The sequence below is a fragment of the Podarcis tiliguerta genome (assembly GCF_965153285.1).
Source record: "Podarcis tiliguerta genome assembly, chromosome: 8".
In the NCBI taxonomy this organism is placed as follows: domain Eukaryota; kingdom Metazoa; phylum Chordata; class Lepidosauria; order Squamata; family Lacertidae; genus Podarcis; species Podarcis tiliguerta.
This window is the reverse complement of record NC_139541.1, coordinates 71,243,177-71,261,688: the sequence shown is the minus strand read 5'-3', so window position 1 is coordinate 71,261,688 and position 18,512 is coordinate 71,243,177. Positions and strand designations below refer to the sequence as shown.

General features: G+C 43.4%; 2 protein-coding genes and 1 long non-coding RNA gene across 5 annotated transcripts in view; 1 reads left to right on the top strand and 2 right to left on the bottom strand.

Annotated features, from left to right (window-relative positions):
* LOC310684869 overlaps nucleotides 1-18,512 on the top strand; it is a 34,679-nt gene that overhangs the window by 263 nt on the left and 15,904 nt on the right. The gene's annotated exons all lie outside the window — the stretch shown is intronic.
* Nucleotides 39-8,990, bottom strand: LOC310684762 (peripheral myelin protein 22-like). The gene is made up of 4 exons (XM_083456331.1): nucleotides 8,801-8,990; nucleotides 3,422-3,568; nucleotides 1,052-1,177; nucleotides 39-347 (listed from the first exon to the last, which is right to left on the bottom strand). Exons 1-4 carry the CDS (start codon nucleotides 8,979-8,981, stop codon nucleotides 301-303), a joined length of 501 nt encoding a protein of 166 aa, XP_083312457.1. The 5' UTR covers nucleotides 8,982-8,990; the 3' UTR covers nucleotides 39-300.
* Nucleotides 10,976-18,512, bottom strand: part of LOC310684761 (protein NKG7-like) — a 104,465-nt gene continuing 96,928 nt past the window's right edge. For 2 of the 3 annotated variants that reach the window (XM_083456329.1, XM_083456330.1), the window contains 3 exons: nucleotides 15,630-15,776; nucleotides 13,884-13,997; nucleotides 10,976-11,161 (listed from right to left, as the gene is read on the bottom strand). In XM_083456329.1, coding sequence (XP_083312455.1) covers nucleotides 11,115-11,161; nucleotides 13,884-13,997; nucleotides 15,630-15,776 — 308 coding nt within the window. In that variant the 3' untranslated portion in view covers nucleotides 10,976-11,114. The remainder of the gene's footprint in view (nucleotides 11,162-13,883; nucleotides 13,998-15,629; nucleotides 15,777-18,512) is intronic. The other variant, XM_083456328.1, reaches the window with a different exon arrangement.

Below are 18,512 nucleotides of genomic sequence, written 5' to 3'. Positions count from 1 at the left end.
ATTAAAGTTGCTATCCGGAATTTCCCGGACATAGCAGGTATCCGGTCCATATCGGAAGTATAGATCTTGGCAAATTTCATTGAAGATGAAACCCTTAGAGATTTTGCAAAGGAAGCTCTACAACTAAAAAAAACCTCAACAACCTTGACAAAAGCTCAACAACCTTTGTGTCCAGATGTTCACTTTTTGAAATATGGCAGCCCTACATTGTATTTAATTCCCCCCAGCTCCAACCCTCTCCAGTGCAGGCTGTGTCTGTGTGCCCCAGGTGTCATCTGAACTGGAAGCACAGCCTTTTCTTCATGCTCCTGTTGACACAGCCCTATCCAAGGCGAAAGCCAGCACACCTGTTAGGAGAGAAAAGGGGCTGGTTAGGGCAACAGGGGGAACAGAATAAAACACCACCCAAGATATCTGGACTGCTGACCTCGCTTCCTCATCAGTGAGGTCACAAACTTGTCGTTCTAGAGGGCAAAAATATATTCTCTTCTACAGAACTACAAGGTGCATTTTGAATCTTCTACAGGGAACACACACCTGCTTTCATCTGTGTTCAAATGGACACACTGTAGAGAAGCCCCAGACTTAAATAATGCAGCTGACAAGGCTACACGAAGGCAAACTTTTAAATAAAGATGTGCATTTTCAGCATATCCGATTTGACACATAAAGGTAAAGGTAAAGGTACCCCTGCCCGTACGGGCCAGTCTTGACAGACTCTAGGGTTGTGCGCCCATGTCACTCAAGAGGCCGGGGGCCAGCGCTGTCCGGAGACACTTCCGGGTCACATGGCCAGCGTGACATCGCTGCTCTGGCGAGCCAGAGCCACACACGGAAACACCGTTTACCTTCCCGCTAGTAAGCGGTCCCTATTTATCTACTTGCACCCGGGAGTGCTTTCGAACTGCTAGGTTGGCAGGCGCTGGGACCGAATGACGGGAGCGCACCCCGCCGAGGGGATTCGAACCGCCCACCTTTCAATCAGCAAGCCCTGGGCGCTGAGGCTTTTACCCACAGCGCTACCCGCGTCCCTGATTTGACACATACTCACCAGTAATAAGGAAGAGAGGAAAGGAGGCCCAACCCAAGCCAAAAGACCATCCGTAAGACCATTCAGAACTACTCTGTGGTGTCAAACACCCTGTGAAGGTGGCCATGGCAATCAGGACGCAACCAGCTAGGAAGAAAATATACATCAGGTTATCAAGTTACTTGTAAATTAAATCCTTGATGCTGAGCTGGAAGCTGCAGCTAGTGCAAAATGGAGAGGATCAACTACTCACTGGGGTAGAATATGACCAACATATATACTTCTGCTGAAAGAAATGCACTGACTGCCAATCAAACCCTGTGCAAGGTTCAAAATTAGTACAAAGCCCTATATTGCTATGGACCAGTGAGCCCTAAAACAGCATCTCACCCCCTACATCCCAAGCTGACTACTGTGCTCTGCAAGAGATGGCATCCTGCAGGTCCCAGCCTATGAGGAGGTCCACTCCACATGATGTCAAAATCGGTTCTTTGATGTAGTGGTACCTACACTTTGGCAGTCCCTCTCATTATATATCAGACAGGCACCTCCATTATTGTCTCTCTGGTACATGCTAAAGATGTTCCGCATTCGACAAACCTGCTAAAGTCTTTATCCCAGCTAGTATCTGTCCTGGATTTGAATTGATTGTGCATTATGTGATGCTGTTCTAAACAGTTTTTCATATTTATGGTTGTTATTTTGCACATCGTTTTCATATTATATTGTTTAACTTTTTTATATACGTATCAGTTACATACAATAAAAAAGTAAGTGTGTCATCACTCTGTAGTTCACTTGAACACAGATAGGTAGCGATGTAAAATATGGTGGTGAATGGGTGGCCCAGGTGAGATGAAGAGGGATAATGTTATGGCTTGGTCTCTCCCACAAACGTGAGACGACTCTGGCTGTTAATTATTTCAGATTTATTGCTAAAACAACAAACTAGGACGGAGCTCCTCTACTCATCGTCCTCCCCAGGAGATGGAGTTGCCCGGACTGAGCTCCTCCCCCTTCCCCAACACAGAAGCCCCCACCTTCTTTTCTGATAACTTTCCCATGTCTCGGCCACTTTTGTGATCCGACAAGATTTGGGAGAGAATATTTCCTGCATTCCAAGATCTGAGTCACTATTTGAGTTCTCACGCAGCAGCCTTTCACTCTGGCCCTGTCTTTCTTCTCCCCTGTGTTCAGAGCTCAAATTACAGCTGCTCTCCCCCTCCTCTCTGCCTTCCACTTTTAACTGTTCTCTCTCTATGCCTTCCTCTGTTTCTCGTCAGCACTGGGGCTTCTCTGACAGATACCCAGAACAAGTGGTAGCCACTGCCCTGCTCTGCTGACTCTTCTGCCTGCTACCTTAGTGGTTCATGCTCCCAGGATCCAGAAGCACAGATCTGCCAGCACTGCTACTGGCTACCTCCCAGTGTTTCTCCTCCTGCCAGGCAAATTCTTCATCCTGCTTCGTTGTGGCAGCATGAGGTGAAAGGGGGAAGGTTTTAGAAGCATGCCATACTCAAGGACCGCCTCTCCTGGTCTGCCCCGCGGAGGACTTTAAGGTCCACAAATAACAACACTTTGCAGGTCCCAAGCCGCAAAGAAGTTAGATTGGTCTCAGCTAGGGCCAGGGCCTTTTCAGTACTGGCCCCGACTTGGTGGAACACTCTGTCACAAAAGACCAGGGCCCTGCAGGACTTGACATCTTTCCGCAGGGCCTGCAAGACAGAGCTGTTCCGCCTGGCCTTTGGTTTGGACTCAGTCTGACCCTTATGTTTCCCTTCCCTTGTGGTTTTGATTTATGGGTTACTACTAAAATGAGGCTGCATTTTAAACTGTATTTTAACCCGTATTTTAATTAACTATTTTTTTCTTTTTCTATTACGTTTTATTGTAATTTTATTGGTGTTAGCAGCCCTGAGCCCGGTTCTGGCCGGGGAGGGCGGGGTATAAATAAAAATTTGTTATTATTATTATTATTAAGAGGGGGAATGTGGTTTTCATTCAATGGAAGCCACTGCTCCCCACAGTGTGGCTTTTGAAGGCACCCCACATGGCTGCTTTCTAACTCCAACATAGCAGGTGGAAAGCAGCCTCCCTGGCAGGGCTGTGAAAGCCCTTTGCATCCCCCCCCCTCATCTTTTGTAACTCTGAAACTGGAGATGGAGAGGGAGAAGGGCATTTTTCACCCTTATTCATATCCATCAAATTCCGTGGGTCTATTCTGAGTATAACTTAGTTCTGCCAATAGTGTTCTGTGAAATGAATATGTTTCATTTGAGCTCAAGTCTTCTTGGCACGGAAACTGTTTAAACACAGTCTACAGCTCTGATTTCTGGGGTTTCAGGGGCTTGGGCTCAGTGTGGACATAGATGCTCAGAACCCCCATGATACCTGCAACGAGGCTGGCTATAGCTGAGCTCTTAGTCTTGGAGATGGAGCCAAGTTGGAAGGGAAAGAAAGTGCAACAAAGACCAATGCAAGAGATGGCTCCAGCGATCATCCCGAAGAACAAGAAGGCTCGGGTAGTATGGTACGAATCTTTCAGGAAGGAAGGAAGAAAAAGAAAAAAGGTTAAATGCATCTGGTAATAGCCCTGCAAACGTCCCATGTAATATTTCCCCCCATGGATGGATCAATCAGTTTTTATCTGACACATATCAGTTTTGCATGCACTCTGTCCTGTTTCAGAATTAATCTGTATACAGTGGTACCTCTGGATACGAACGGGATCCATTCCGGAGCCACGTTCGCATCCTGAAGTAAACGTAAGACGCGTCTGCACATGCGCGGGTCGCATTCTACCCCATATTTCTAGATTCCTTTTTATTTCCTTCCAAATCTTTTCATACCGTATTTTTTGCTCTATAAGACGCACCAGACCACAAGACGCACCTAGTTTTTGGAGGAGGAAAACAAGAAAAAAATATTCTGAATCTCTGAAGCCAGAACAACAAGAGGGATCGCTGCGCAGTGAAAGCAGCAATCCCTCTTGCTGTTCTGGCTTCTGGGATAGCTGCACAGCCTGCATTCGCTCCATAAGACGCACACACATTTCTCCTTACTTTTTAGGAGGGAAAAAGTGAGTCTTATAGAGCAAAAAATACGGTAATTATCCTTAAAGATACAGTGGTACCTCGGGTTACAAACACCTTGGTTACAAACACTTTGGGTTACGGACTCTGCTAACCTGGAAATAGTACCTTGGGTTAAGAACTTACCTCAGGATGAGAACTGAAATTGCGTGGCAGCATCCCAGCGGTAGCAGGAGGCCCCATTAGCTAAAGTGGTACCTCAGGTTAAGAACTGTTTCAGGTTAAGAACGGACCTCCAGAATGAATTAAGTTTGTAACCAGAGGTTCCATTGTATTTATATTCTTGGTTATGAGCCAAATTCCTAAATACCGTATTTTTCGCTCTATAAGACGCACCAGACCACAAGACGCACCTAGTTTTTGGAGGAGGAAAACAAGGGAAAAAAATATTTTGAATCTCAGAAGCCAGAACAGCAAGAGGGATCGCTGTGCAGTGAAAGCAGCAATCCCTCTTGCTGTTCTGGCTTCTGGGATAGCTGCACAGCCTTGCATTCGCTCCATAAGACGCACACACATTTCCCCTTACTTTTTAGGAGGGAAAAAGTGAGTCTTATAGAGCAAAAAATACGGGGTTTAACTTTTTTATGAATCTTTTTCTATACTCTGATAAATACTTTGTTACCCTTTTCTGATAGGTTTTTTACTAACAGCTTTGTCTTATTTTTATTTAATTTGAAGCCTGCCACCTGTCCAAATTCCTGCATTTTTTCTAGGACTTTTGGAAGAGAATTCTTGGGGTCTTCCACTGCAGTTACAAGGTCATCAGCATATGCTTTCAACTTATATGTCTTTTTCGCTACCATAATTCATCTGATATTTTCATCTGCCCTGATAGTTCTCGTCAGGACATCTAGGACCAAAATGAATAATAACGGTGTTAAAGGATATCCCTGTCTTGTTCCCTTCTGTATCTTACATTCATCTGTTACCACCTGATTTACAATTAAGTTTGCTTTTTGATCCGAATATATTGCTTGAATCCCTCTCCCAAGCCCATTTCTTCAAGAATTTTTTTCATGAATTCCCAAGAGACAAGAGTCAAAGGCTTTTCCAGCATCTATAAACAACAATGCTGCCTGTTTTTCATTTCTTGCTCCCAGGTATTCTATTATAGCTAGAATATTTCTTATATTATCCTTCATTTGTCTCCCTGGAAGAAAACCTGCCTGATCATGATGTATGTATTCTTTCAAAATTATTTTCATCCTGTTAGCCAATATGTTGGCAAACAGTTTATAATCATTGTTTAATAACGAAATTGGTCTATAACACTGGGAAACAAAAATTTTGTTGCATTGGCACCTGCAGTTGTTCTAACCTAATTTCGACGTGCTGATTTCATATCTGAAGATGGTTTTGTTCTGTAAGCTCTATTTTTTATTTTTTTGCAATTCATGTTTTTCACTTTTCACCATAATCTTTGTTTTTCACAATGTTTTTCAATATTTTATTAAACACATAGCCAAAGTGTTTATATGAGTATAAATGTAAGTGACTTACATAGCATTGAACATGACATGAATATCTATGTACAGTTGGAGGTATGCAAAAAAAAAAAAAATGTATTCCCTTGGGATACACAGTATACTGGGGAACAATTTTTTTTTTCTTTTGCATGAGATTTTTCAACTGTTTTTATATGTTCTTTCAATGCTGATTTCAAATCTGAAATTGATTTTTGTGTACGTGCTATAGTTATCTTTCAATTTCTGACTTTTGCCGATATGTCATATTTACACTGGGGATAAGTGGACACTGACACATTGATCTACCCTAAATCACATGGTAATTATTGTTTTGCAAACTTAATTTTTATTTTTATTTTTATAGTTTTGTAACCTAAATATTTGTATTTTTCAGATTGGACCATGATCTCTTCAAGTAGACAATAATGTGTATAGCATGTATTCCTGAGTATCCTTAGAAGCTTATCATTTTGAAGGAAATAAAAATAGATATAAAACTAAGAAATGTAATGAAGTACTTGGGAATAAATATAACAAGAAATTTAGAAAATTTAGACCAATAGAACATTAACAAATTAAAGAAGGAAATTAAGGAAAAGTTGGAGGAATATGAGAAAATTAAGCTTTCATGGTTTGGAAGACTAGTGATAATTAAAATGAAAATTTTTCTAGAGTAAATTTTTTATTTAGAATGTCACCAATTAAGATAATGGAGACAGGTATAAAGGGTTGGCAAAGTGTGATTAATAAATTTTGTAATGGGGATAAAAAACCTAGAATTAATAAAAGAAGATGGTATGATTAAGATGGGATAACAGAACAAGGAGAGATAGAATAGTTAGAGAGTGGTACACAGGAAATGAGGGAGAAGTTAGTGAATCTATTTTTTATCAAACCAAATAGACAATGGTGGCAGAATATTGAAAACCCCTCATTAAGAAATACCATTGAGATATGGGCGAAATATAAAGGATAATTGATACTAACAAATTCCCCACTAATCCCGGTGATGATGACAGAAGACTTCCCAGTAAATTGAAAAAAGTAAATTGAAAAAGAAGCCAAAGAGAAGAAAATACTGATAATAAAGGATTGAGTGGAGAAAATGAGAAGCAAAGGACAAATAAGAGAAGCTCTAAAAGGAAGTAAAATAACTTGGTTTAACTGTATACAACTGTAGCAATGGACAAAGAAGTGGTCAAGGGAAAATAAGAACTGCAAAGAATATACAAAATTTGGGGAGGGAATATATAAAAAGGAGAGATAAAGGAAAAATACAGTTATAAAAAGGGAAATCAGTGAAATTTATAAAATATTAATAGAAATGGAGGATCAGGGAGATCAATTAAATGAGGTGTGGGAAAAGAAAACAACAGGGCAGTTACATAGTAGCAGCTGGGGAAATTATTGGAGAAACATATGTTGAAAATGCTGTCTATAAGAATAAAAGAAAATTATTATAAATTAAGTAGGAGATGGCATTTAACACCAGTCAGATCAAATCAAATAAACAAATAAAATATTCAGTGTTATGTTGGAGGGGATGCCAGGAAACCTGGAATTATGTTCACCTGTGGGGGTGCAAATATGTACAATTTTTTATTTTTGCAAAAGGTGTTTAAGGAGAAAACAGAAATCACTGGGTTAAAGCTGACCAAAAGTCCAGAGGTAGCATTATTATCAATTTACGATGGGGTGGAAGGTTCACAGGCTATAAAGGACTTGCTCACTAATTTATTGACTGCTACACAAATTCTGATAGCTAGGAAGTGGAAGGGGTAAGCAGAAAATAAAATGGAAGAATGGTATAAAGAGGTGTGGGATATAGCTATTAACAATAAATTAACATGTGCCATTAGGGACGCAGGTGGCGCTGTGGGTTAAACCACAGAGCCTAGGACTTGCTGATCAGAAGGTCAGGGGTTCGAATCCCCGCGATGGGGTGAGCTCCCGTTGCTCAGTCCCAGCTGCTGCCAACCTAGCAGTTCGAAAGCATGTCAAAGTGCAAGTAGATAAATAGGTACCACTCCGGCGGGAAGGTAAACGGTGTTTCCATGCGCTGCTCTGGTTCGCCAGAAGCCGCTTAGTCATGCTGACCACATGACCTGGAAGCTGTATGCCGGCTTCCTTGGCCAGTAAAGCGAGATGAGCACCGCAACCCCAGAGTCGGCCACGACTGGACCTAATGGTCAGGTTTCCCTTTACCTTTACTAACAAGTGCCATTGATGTAAGAGGGGGAATATGCAGGAGAAATGATTTTGGGGAGAAATGGAGGGTGTTTGTGGAGTTAGTACTGTTGAAACAAAGGAGTCGGACCACCACAAGAGGTGCTGAAATTTCGGGAGGTTGGATAATTACAATGGAATGGTCTGGGTGGTGAGATGCACATGTTTATTCTTATTTAAAGAAGAAGGAGAAGAAGCTTATCATAGGTTTGCCAACTTGAAGACTAGTTGTGGCAGGGAAACATCTCTTCAGAGAAACTTGCCTGACGCCACCGATCTTCTCCTGCAACGCACAGCTTCGCAGAACTGAAGAAAAACACACGCAACTCACACCGAGTGACACTGGGGTACAGCAAACCTGCCAAGAGCACAGTGCAAATGGAGTGGGCAGTCCAAAGCACTCCCAGGATCCTTTGCAACATGCAAGGTTGTATATAAGGTAGGGGATCCTTGGCAGACAAAAATGGCTTCCAGACAGCATATATTAAAAAATAAATGCAAGGGTTTTTTTGGGAAAGTGGGGACTCATCCACACTGGTCAATTATAACGTTAAAAATGTGTTCTAAAAATGTGACATGAGAGGGCACTGTATATCAGTGATCCGTCGTCAATGGTAAATAGCATTGGGAGCTATATTTTTATAGTGTTTTTATAGCATTTTTCATATCTGTGTAGATCCAGCCTCAGTGGTATGAACTACCATCACCTTTTAATTTTTTTCTACCCACCCACAGCAGCTATTTTGTGCTGGCACCCAGGACACCTTTATCAAGATATGAGTCCCAGCACCTAATATTTTACCCACCCCCCCAAAAAAAGGACAGGGTAAATGTGTTCTCTCTAGTCACACTGGACATTCAGGGGTTTGAAGGATCAACTGCCCCCCCCCACACACTGCTGCATGCCTTAGAAAGGAAAATCAGTTCAATCTGCTTTAGAATTCCGTACCTTAAGTAGTCCAAGCACAAGACAGAGAAGATCTCACCTGGTTCTAGATCCATCGAATATGTAAAACAAATATAGCTTGAAGCAGAAGGACGACAAAATTTCCAGAGGCCACGGTTCAAATTGCCAATTAGCACCCAGTGGTCTGAGCCCAGGGCAATGAGAGTGAGAAGAAGGCTGATGAAAGCACTAACCACAGCACTGATCTGCAGTATATGCATTGTGAGAACAGTCAGATCTGTGACTGAGGCTAGATGGACCTTTGACTTGACCCAGAAGGGCAACAGTAGAGGAGGAGGAACAATCAGGCAAGACTGAATCCAGAGCGTGGGCATGGGTTTCTAGTCCGGCCCTCTGTGACTGCCTAGTGATGCCAACTCTGGTTAACAAGTTGGTGACTCATTAACCTATATGATTTCTCCTAATGGGCCTTCTTTGCCTTTTGATGCTGCTTGCCTGCCATAGATCAATAACCAAAGAAATACATTTGTGAATCAAATGCTTCTCATGAGTTGTTGATGCACTTTTATAACTTTGCATGCAGATGAAAATACATGAGCAGCGATAGGGGCTTTTGTCAGTTATGCCTCACTCCCATAATCATTCACAAATATTTTAAGAAAAGAATTCTATGCCTAGTCTGGTCTGGGGAGTTGCAATGTCAAGCGCGCGCGCACACACACACACACACACACACACACACACACAAACACACAAACACCTGCTCTCCTTCCCTCTTCCTTCCTTCATTGCATACCCCTATTGCCTCAAACTACAATCACCTAGCCTAACCTAGCCATGCCCCCCTTTTTGGCTGATGGAATCAGTTAGGGATGATGGGATTTGTAGTCCAACAACAGCTGGAGACCAAAGTTTAGCAAACCCTGTTCTAGAGATGGATCACAATCCTGTCTCTGCACTTATCTATAATTCAGAGACTGTAAGCTTCATGGTGCCAATCCTGTGTTAAATGAAGAGAGGAATCTGCCAAATGTAGGTTTCCCACCCTCATTTGAGAGCAACTCATGAAACTCAGAGAGTATTTGGGTGTTGTTTTTATTTCATTTATTTTTAAAATCATTTTGCACACAGCAGTAACTGAGGAAAAAAATAAGCATTTTTTTAAAAAAACTATTTATACAAAATTGGTAGCGCCAATATGTGTGGTGGATATTTGTTTTTCCAAATTTAGAAAGCTTACTCAAGGTGCCTCCAGACTGTGTACCCTAAATTTGGGGTTGCACATAAATAATGTGGGTTAAAGCCATCTATTACCCTGGGACAACAAATCCATTTTTTAAATATATATATATAAAGGAATCAGGGTTATAGCCAATGTTAATCTACTAACATAGGCCCATTAATTTCGATGAATCTACTCTGAATGGACTTCAGTGGGGTACAACCCAGACTTTGTGTGATTGGGGAGGAGTGCCGGGAAATGCATTGACAAGTGAGAAATGAGTGAATTATTACTGGGAACACATATAAAAACTTGACAAACAATTTAGGGCCAAGGCAGGATGAATGCTTGTTGTAATATGACTCCCCAAGAAAGACCAGGATGGATGCTGAATGAAGTCCAGATATGGTCTAACCTCCACATAAGTTTTCTGCAAGTATATTGGGAAGAAAAAATAGGCTGTGTGTGGGAACCTTCTGTTAAAAAGAAAGTCACATCCAAGAAGACTGATTCAAATGCCAGAAGAACTGCTTTTCTCCCAAAACTTGCATGGGGAGAGAAAGAGCCACATGTCAAGGGAGGAAGAAGAGAGAGGTTCCATTGCTTCCTATGACTTTGCAGGGAAGTCTGCTGGGAGCAAAATTAGACCTCTTGATTCTAAATCCAAACCCACACTTCCACCCTTATAACCAAGCTGTCTTTTAGGCCTCAGAACCTGTGTGCATATATATATATTCTTCCCCCGCCAATTGGAGAAGTCCTGTTCTACAGCATTCAGTAAATAACTTCCAGTTTCTTAACCACCTTGCTGGACCTATAAGAATGTCAGTTTTGTCATTAAAGTAGGGTTGCCATGCATCCGGAATTTCCCAGACATAGCAGGTATTCGGTTCATGTCAGAAGTGTAGATATCGGCAAATTACATTAAAGAAAGCTCAAAAACCCTTAGAGATTTTGCAAAGAAAGCTCAACAACTTTGGCCAAAAAAAAAAAAAATCAAAACCTCAGCCACCTTGACAAAATCTCAACAACTTTTGTGTTCTGATTTTCACTTTTTGAAATATGGCAGCCCTACAATATATTCAATTCCCCCCCAGCTCCAACTCGCTCCAGTGCAGGCTGTGTCCGTGTGCCCCCAGGTGTCATCTGAAGTGGACGCACAGCCTTTTCTTCATGCTCCTGTTGACACAGCCCTATCCAAGGGGAAAGCCAGCCCACCTGTCAGGAGAGAAAAGGGGCTGGTTAGGGCAACAGGGGAACAGAATAAAACACCACCCAAGTTGTCTGGGGCTCTGACCCCAGCGTTACCTCTCTTGCTCATCCTCCAAGACCTGCTGTTCTCGTGGACCAAAATATATTCCCTTCCACAGAACCACACTGACTGCGCATTTTGAGACTTCTCCAAGCGACTAGTTGTGGGCAGAACTGGAAGTGTCTAGGAGTGGATGGATAAGCCATCCGTGTCATTAATGCATAAACCTGTTTTCACATCACACTGTAAATTATCTATTTTAAAATAAAACGTAACAAGAACTAACGTGTATCCACAACATACATATATAAACACATATCTTGGGTCAACATATGAATTACGAAAATACATATTTTGATGTATATGTGCTGATTTTTAAAACAAGAGGCTTCTATCGATGTCCTCCATGGGCACATGGGATCCTAAAACTATTGGGGTAGTGTTGAATTTGATTGTAGGAAGCAGCCATGCAGATACATGCCTTGGGGTGTATGAGTGTGTGTGTGTGTATAGATAGATGATAGATAGGGACACGGGTGGCGCTGTGGGTTAAAGCCTCAGTGCCTAGGGCTTGCCGATCGAAAGGTCGGCGGTTCGAATCCCCGCGGCAGGGTGCGCTCCCGTTGTTCGGTCCCAGCGCCTGCCAACCTAGCAGTTCGAAAGCACTCTCGGGTGCAAGTAGATAAATAGGGACCGCTTACTAGCGGGAAGGTAAACGGTGTTTCCGTGTGCGGCTCTGGCTCGCCAGAGCAGCAATGTCACGCTGGCCACGTGACCCGGAAGTGTCTTCGGACAGCGCTGGCCCCCGGCCTCTTTGAGTGAGATGGGCGCACAACCCTAGAGTCTGTCAAGACTGGCCCGTACGGGCAGGGGTACCTTTACCTTTAGATGATAGATGATAGATAGATAGATAGATAGATAGATAGATAGATAGATGGTAGATAGATAGATAGATAGATGCCATATATATCAATCCTGTGTGCCAACAGTTCTCGGGGTCCCGGCCAGATACTTTTTTAGAACCTTCTGAGAAGCTTCTGAAGCTTGAACGTGAAAAACATGCATGTTATCCTGAGCTACAGCTTCTCCACCGATCTACAACACTTAGGCAACATAACTGTATAGAACATCACCATTCCATTACAGGCACTTTGGGATCCCATGTGTTACCTTGGCCTCAATCACTTTGGCTTCAGCTCAGCTAAGGGGCAGAAACTGCACCGGTTGTGTCTCCAAATTACCTTTGACTAGGGTTGGATATTGGGGCTGTGACGCTGTTGGTTCTTCTGGACATCTCAGTGGCATTTCATAGTAGTCCGCTTACCCTTCGGTCGCACTGTGGGTAGGCAATGCCTCCTGGATCCCTCATCCGACAGGGGCCCTGGTGCTGGGGACTGGCTGGCTGGCGAGGGCGGCTTCAAGCTCACCTCATCAGCTGGCATTTTGGATTCAAGCCTGCCTGCAAATTGGCCAATGGCAGGCAGGCTTGGAGACAGGGCCTTCCCAGGGAGTGGGCTGGATGAGGCAGGTTGGCCCTAGTCCCAGCAACTAGTTTTTTGTCGGATCCCACAGCCAGTCAGCCCTTTTTCATACTGTTTTCAGACCTAGCTGTGGCATTGGTGGCCACCATATTTGGTGCAGGAATTTGTCCATTAAGGAAATCAATCTGTTGGTTTTTTCCTACCTCATAGCAATTGTCACAACTTTGGCGGTCTAGGCATTGGATGCTCCTTAGTCTTGCCCGGGCAGGGGAAAGGCTGTAGTCTTGGTCTACCCCTCCCCAAATGTAGGGTATCCCATTAAAGGGGTCCTGGAGGAGTTGCTTATGGCTGTATGCACAGGCGTGGGCTTGAACCTCAGCACTCCTCAAGGTGGTGGCCCCCATGGCAGTCCCCCTATTTGACGTAAGCCCCTTGGTGTCCTTGGTGACCTTGGTGTCACTTCTGGCAGGCGGCAGGTTGGAAGTAAATGGTTGACCGATGCCTATGCCCAACCTCTTGCCTCTGATGTCAATAAAGGTGTGGCCTGGTTTGATCCCATTCAAGCTGTGCCATGTCCTTCATACTGTTATTCGGCGAGTTGGGGAAAGTGCAGAGCCTGGTCGTGCAAGTCAGGCATTATGGAGTCCTTCTGGCATAGTGGGAAAGAGAGGGTGCTGATTTGCAATAGGTCTTTTCATTGCTGTTAAGGGAGATGCAGGATGCGGTCCTATGAGATAAGTGTTCTACCCCACAGAGACTGATTTTGGAGCCCCACAGGTATGTACCTTATCCTTCACCTATGTATATACTAACCCCATAGGTAGCACACAAAAAATCAATTTTCTCAATCCACAATCGTTTGTGCTCATCCTCAACATGCTGCTTTCAATCTAAATTAGTTCTAGATCCTGGCATCCCACCCACAAGGGTGGGTGTGGTGTCATAAAACCTTTCACCTAATTAGGGTATCCATATTTTTGCTTCCCTGCCCATGCCTCAGATAATTGAAGAAGGAAGCGCTCTTGGTATACACCAACTCATTGGGCAGGTATGGATGCGCGCACACACACCTGCTTTCATCTGTGTTCAAATGGACACACTGTAGAGCAGCCCCAGACTTAAATAATGCAGCTGACAAGGCTACACGAAGGCAAACTTTTTAATAAAGACGTGCTTTTTCAGCATTTCCCATTTGACACATACTCACCAGTTATAAGGAAGAGAGGAAAGGAGGCCCAACCCAAGCCAAAAGACCATCCATAATAGGCATTTCCTCCTGTCTGCCCTGTGTAGGTGGCCATGGCAATCAGGACGCAACCAGCTAGGAAGAAACAATATATCAGGATATCAAGTTACTTGTAAATTAAATTAAATTAGAGGAGGGAGAAAGGTTGTTTTCTGCTGCTCCAGAGAAGCGGACACGGAGCAATGGATCCAAACTACAAGAAAGAAGATTCCACCTAAACATTAGGAAGAACTTCCTGACAGTAAGAGCTGTTCGATAGTGGAATTTGCTGCCAAGGAGTGTGGTGGAGTCTCCTTCTTTGGAGGCCTTTAAGCAGAGGCTTGACAACCATATGTCAGGAGTGCTCTGATGGTGTTTCCTGCTTGGCAGGGTGTTGGACTCGATGGCCCTTGTGGTCTCTTCCAACTCTATGATTCTATGATTCTATGAAATCCTTGATGCTGAGCTGGAAGCTGCTCTATACAGCTCTTTTCCATCTCCGATATTGCAGTAGGGAAAGAGCCATTTCTGGGGAGGCTTTGAAGAACCTTTGTGATCCTCTTCTTCTCCTTTGCACCATAATATTGGAGGTGCAAAGAGGAAGGGGGAAGCCTATAAAGGGTTTTCTGAACTGGCTCTTCTCCTTTGCACCTCTGACATTGGTGGAAATGGAAGCGGAAAGAAGTACCGTATTTTTCGCTGTATAAGACGCACCAGACCACAAGACGCACCTAGTTTTTGGAGGAGGAAAACAAGAACAAAAATATTCTGAATCTCAGAAGCCAGAACAGCAAGAGTGATCGCTGCGCAGTGAAAGCAGCAATCCATCTTGCTGTTCTGGCGTCTGTGATAGCTGCGCAGCCTGCATTCGCTCTATAAGACGCACACACATTTCCCCTTACTTTTTAGGAGGGAAAAAGTGAGTCTTATAGAGCAAAAAATACGGTATTTAGGGAGATAACTAAGCCCTTTTCTAGTAAAGGTAAAGGACCCCGATAGTTAAGTCTAGTCACGGACGACTCTGGGGTTGCGGTTCTCATCTTGCTTTACAGGCCGAGGGAGCCGGCGTTTGTCCGCAGACAGTTTTTCCAGGTCATGTGGCCAGCAGGACTAAGCTGCTTCTGGCGTAATGGAGCACTGAAACCAGAGCAGCACAAGGAATCATCATTTACCTTCCTGCCACAGCAGTACCTTTTAATCTACTTGCACTTTTTGGCATGCTTTCAAACTTCTAGGATGGCAGGAGCTGAGACTGAATAATGGGAGCTCATCCCGTTGTGGGGGTTCGAACAGCCGACCTTCTGATCAGCAAGCCCAAGAGGCTCAGAGATGTAGACCACAGCCCTTTTCTAGACTCCTACTTTCAACTTCTGATGTTGCAGGTGTTGCAGAAAGAAGCATTAGAAGTTCACCCTCCTGAGAGGCCTACAGCAGATTCATACCTTCCAGATGATCTGGGTATGCAGTAGTGGCTCCACCACACTCTAAATACCTGGGATGGAGAGTAAGGGTTTGAATTGTACCTTTTATCATGGTAATACATTTCAGTGGGTCTACTCTGAATATGACTTAGTTGGAGTCCACCAATAGGATTCCGTGTGGACTTTTCCTTTCAGCTCAAGTTTTCTTGGCGTAGGATCTGTGGGATTTGTTCAGACACAGTCTGCAGCTTTGAGTTTAGGGGCTTGAGGGGACTGTGGAATCAGATGCATATGACCCCAAGGATACCTGCAACAAGGCTGGCTATGGCTGAGGTCCTGGCCCGGGAGAAGAAGCCACACTGGAAGTCAAAAAATGTTCCACAAAGAATAATGCAAGAGACGGCTCCAGCGATCATCCCGAAGAACATGAACGCTCGGGTGGCATGGATGAAACCTTGAAGGATGGAAGAGAAAGGAAGAAGGGGGTTAAATGCCCATAACAGCCAGGGAGACCAACAGTAGGCAGTGCCAGAGGCCATGTCAGGCAGAGCCAACCCCTGGCAGGTGGGGGTTGGCAGTGCCCCATTTGCTCTAATGGATCAGGCTCCTAAAATAATAATAATAATAATAATAATAATAATAATAATAATAATAATAATAATAATAAATTATTATTTATACCCCGCCCATCTGGCTGAGTTTCCCCAGCCATTCTGGGCAGCTTCCAATCGAATGTTAAAAACAATACAGCATTAAATATTAAAAACTTTCCTAAACAGGGCTGCCTTCAGATGTCTTTTAAAAATAAGATACCTTCTTATTACCTTCACATCTGAAGGGAGGGCATTCCACAGGGCGGGTGCCACTACTGAGAAGGCCCTCTGTCTGGTTCCCAGTAACCTCACAATGAGGGAACCGCCAGAAGGCCCTCAGAGCTGGATCTCAGTGTCCGGGCTGAACGATGGGGGTGGAGATGCTCCTTCAGGTATACGGGACCGAGGCCATTTAGGGCTTTACAGGTCAGCGCCAACACTTTGAATTGTGCTCAGAAACATACTGGGAACCAATGCAAATCTCTCAGGACCAGTGTTATGTGGTCCCGGCGGCCACTCCCAGTCACCAGGCTAGCTGCCGCATTCTGGATTAATTGCAGTTTCCAGGTCACCTTCAAAGGTAGCCCCACATAGAGGGTATTGTAGTAGTCCAAGCAGGAGATAACTAGAGCATGCATCACTCTGGCGAGACAGTCAATGGGCAGGTAGGGTCTCAGCCTGCGTACCAGATACAGCTGGTAGACAGCTGCCCTGGACACAGAATTGACCTGCACCTCCATGGACAGCTGTGAGTCCAAAATAACTGTGCACCTGGTCCTTCAGGAGCACAGTTACCCCATTCAGGGCCAGGGAGTCCCCCACACTCACCCGCCCCCTGTCCCCCCAAAACAGTACTTCTGTCTTGTCAGGATTCAACCCAAATCTGTTGGCCGCCATCCATCCTCCAACCGCCTCCAGGCACTCACACAGGACCTTCACTGCCTTCACTAATTCTGATTTAAAAGAGAGGCAGAGCTGAGTGGCATCTGCATACTGATGAACACCCAGCCCAAACCCCCTATTACTCAGCACCACGATTATTTTATTTATTTAGGAATATCTCTACCCCACCTACTAACCAAAGTTCTTTTTTTTTTTTAATAATATTTATTGAGTTTTCCAATAACACAACACAACATATCCACAAAAGACACATAAAAAAAAAGAATAGAGGAAAAAAAGAAATAAAGACAAAAGAAAACCCAAACGAAGAGGAAAAAAAGGAAAAAAAAAAAACAACCCTCTCCCCCATCCCCCCCCCGCAAAAAATCTCAAAAAACAAAAACTCAAAAAAGAGAAAAGAAAAACCCCAAACAACTCAAAGTTTCAAATTCCTTCTTTTTTAACCTGTTTCTTTGACTTCCTCCCACCTCCCTCTTTGTATTCCAATTTTTAATCTAATCGGCAAATTCCATCCAACTTTTAGTGCTTTTTCACTTATCTACCTTTACCACTTGTGAAGAAGAAAGACAATAATAGAAAAAGAAATTTTACTTTAAATCTTCTAATCTTAAACCCTATAATAACATGCCCTTATATCCTAATATTTCATCTTCCTTATCTTACTCCCTGGAACCAAAATAAATTCCTTCCGTCATCCCCCAAAAATGCTTAAAATCATATTATATCAAATTTTACTTAAAAATTTCCAAATTTATCCCACCATCTCTTCCCCCCGGTTTCAGTTACTGCCAGTCTTTTTAACAGTTTTTTAAGGTCTTTGCAGTCCATAAGTTCAATGAGTCAGCCAGGCTGTCTTATGTCCGAGGCCATTAATCCATATTCCTGGCCTGTCAGCAGAGTCTTTTTCGAGCCTGAAGTTATGTCCAAATGCACATTCCCCTCCACATTTCCTTTGTCCTTCTTGAGCAAGCTTGCCCAAACTCTATAATTCCTCTTGTGAACCAAAAAATTGTCCAAGACTTGCTCCACACACTCCTTTAAGTTGCTAATTTTCCCTTCTTCAATTTTTCTCAAAGTGCCAGTTTCCAAAATGTATCTTGTCAGACCTGTATCACTCAATCCATATATGGCACTACTTTTCCAAATCCGTCCTTTGGGCTCTTTACTCTCACAGTCCATTTTTTGTCCATCAATCTGAGGCTCTATTACTATATTTTCCACTGACGATTTCTCTTGCGAAGACAGCGCCTGTTCTGTTTGATTCATATTCTTAGTTGATTTCAATCCTTGAGCCGAGTTTGCTAGTTTTTCTCCTTGTTGAGCCAGGCTGTGTACATTTTCCTTCAAATCCAAAATGCCAAATTCCAAAATAGACAGTTTTTTTTGAAATTGTTCAAACAGGGCTGTTATTTTTTCTTCCATGCTCCCAAGCCTAGTCTTTCAATGTTATCTTGTTGTCAAGGTCAAATGCTTGTATTCCTCTGCCAGATTTCAGCCTGTGTGGGAATTTTCCATCCAAAACATGTGACAGTCCGATATGTGTTTCTGTAACTTTCCACGGCAGCCGGATACAATTCCTTCGGTTATTTTTTATCCACCTTTCAGTAACAATTATAGCTCAACTCCATTTTTCCTTTCCAACAAATAAAAGATGAAAAGATTCAGTTCTCCCTTGATCTGTTCTTTTTGGTGAT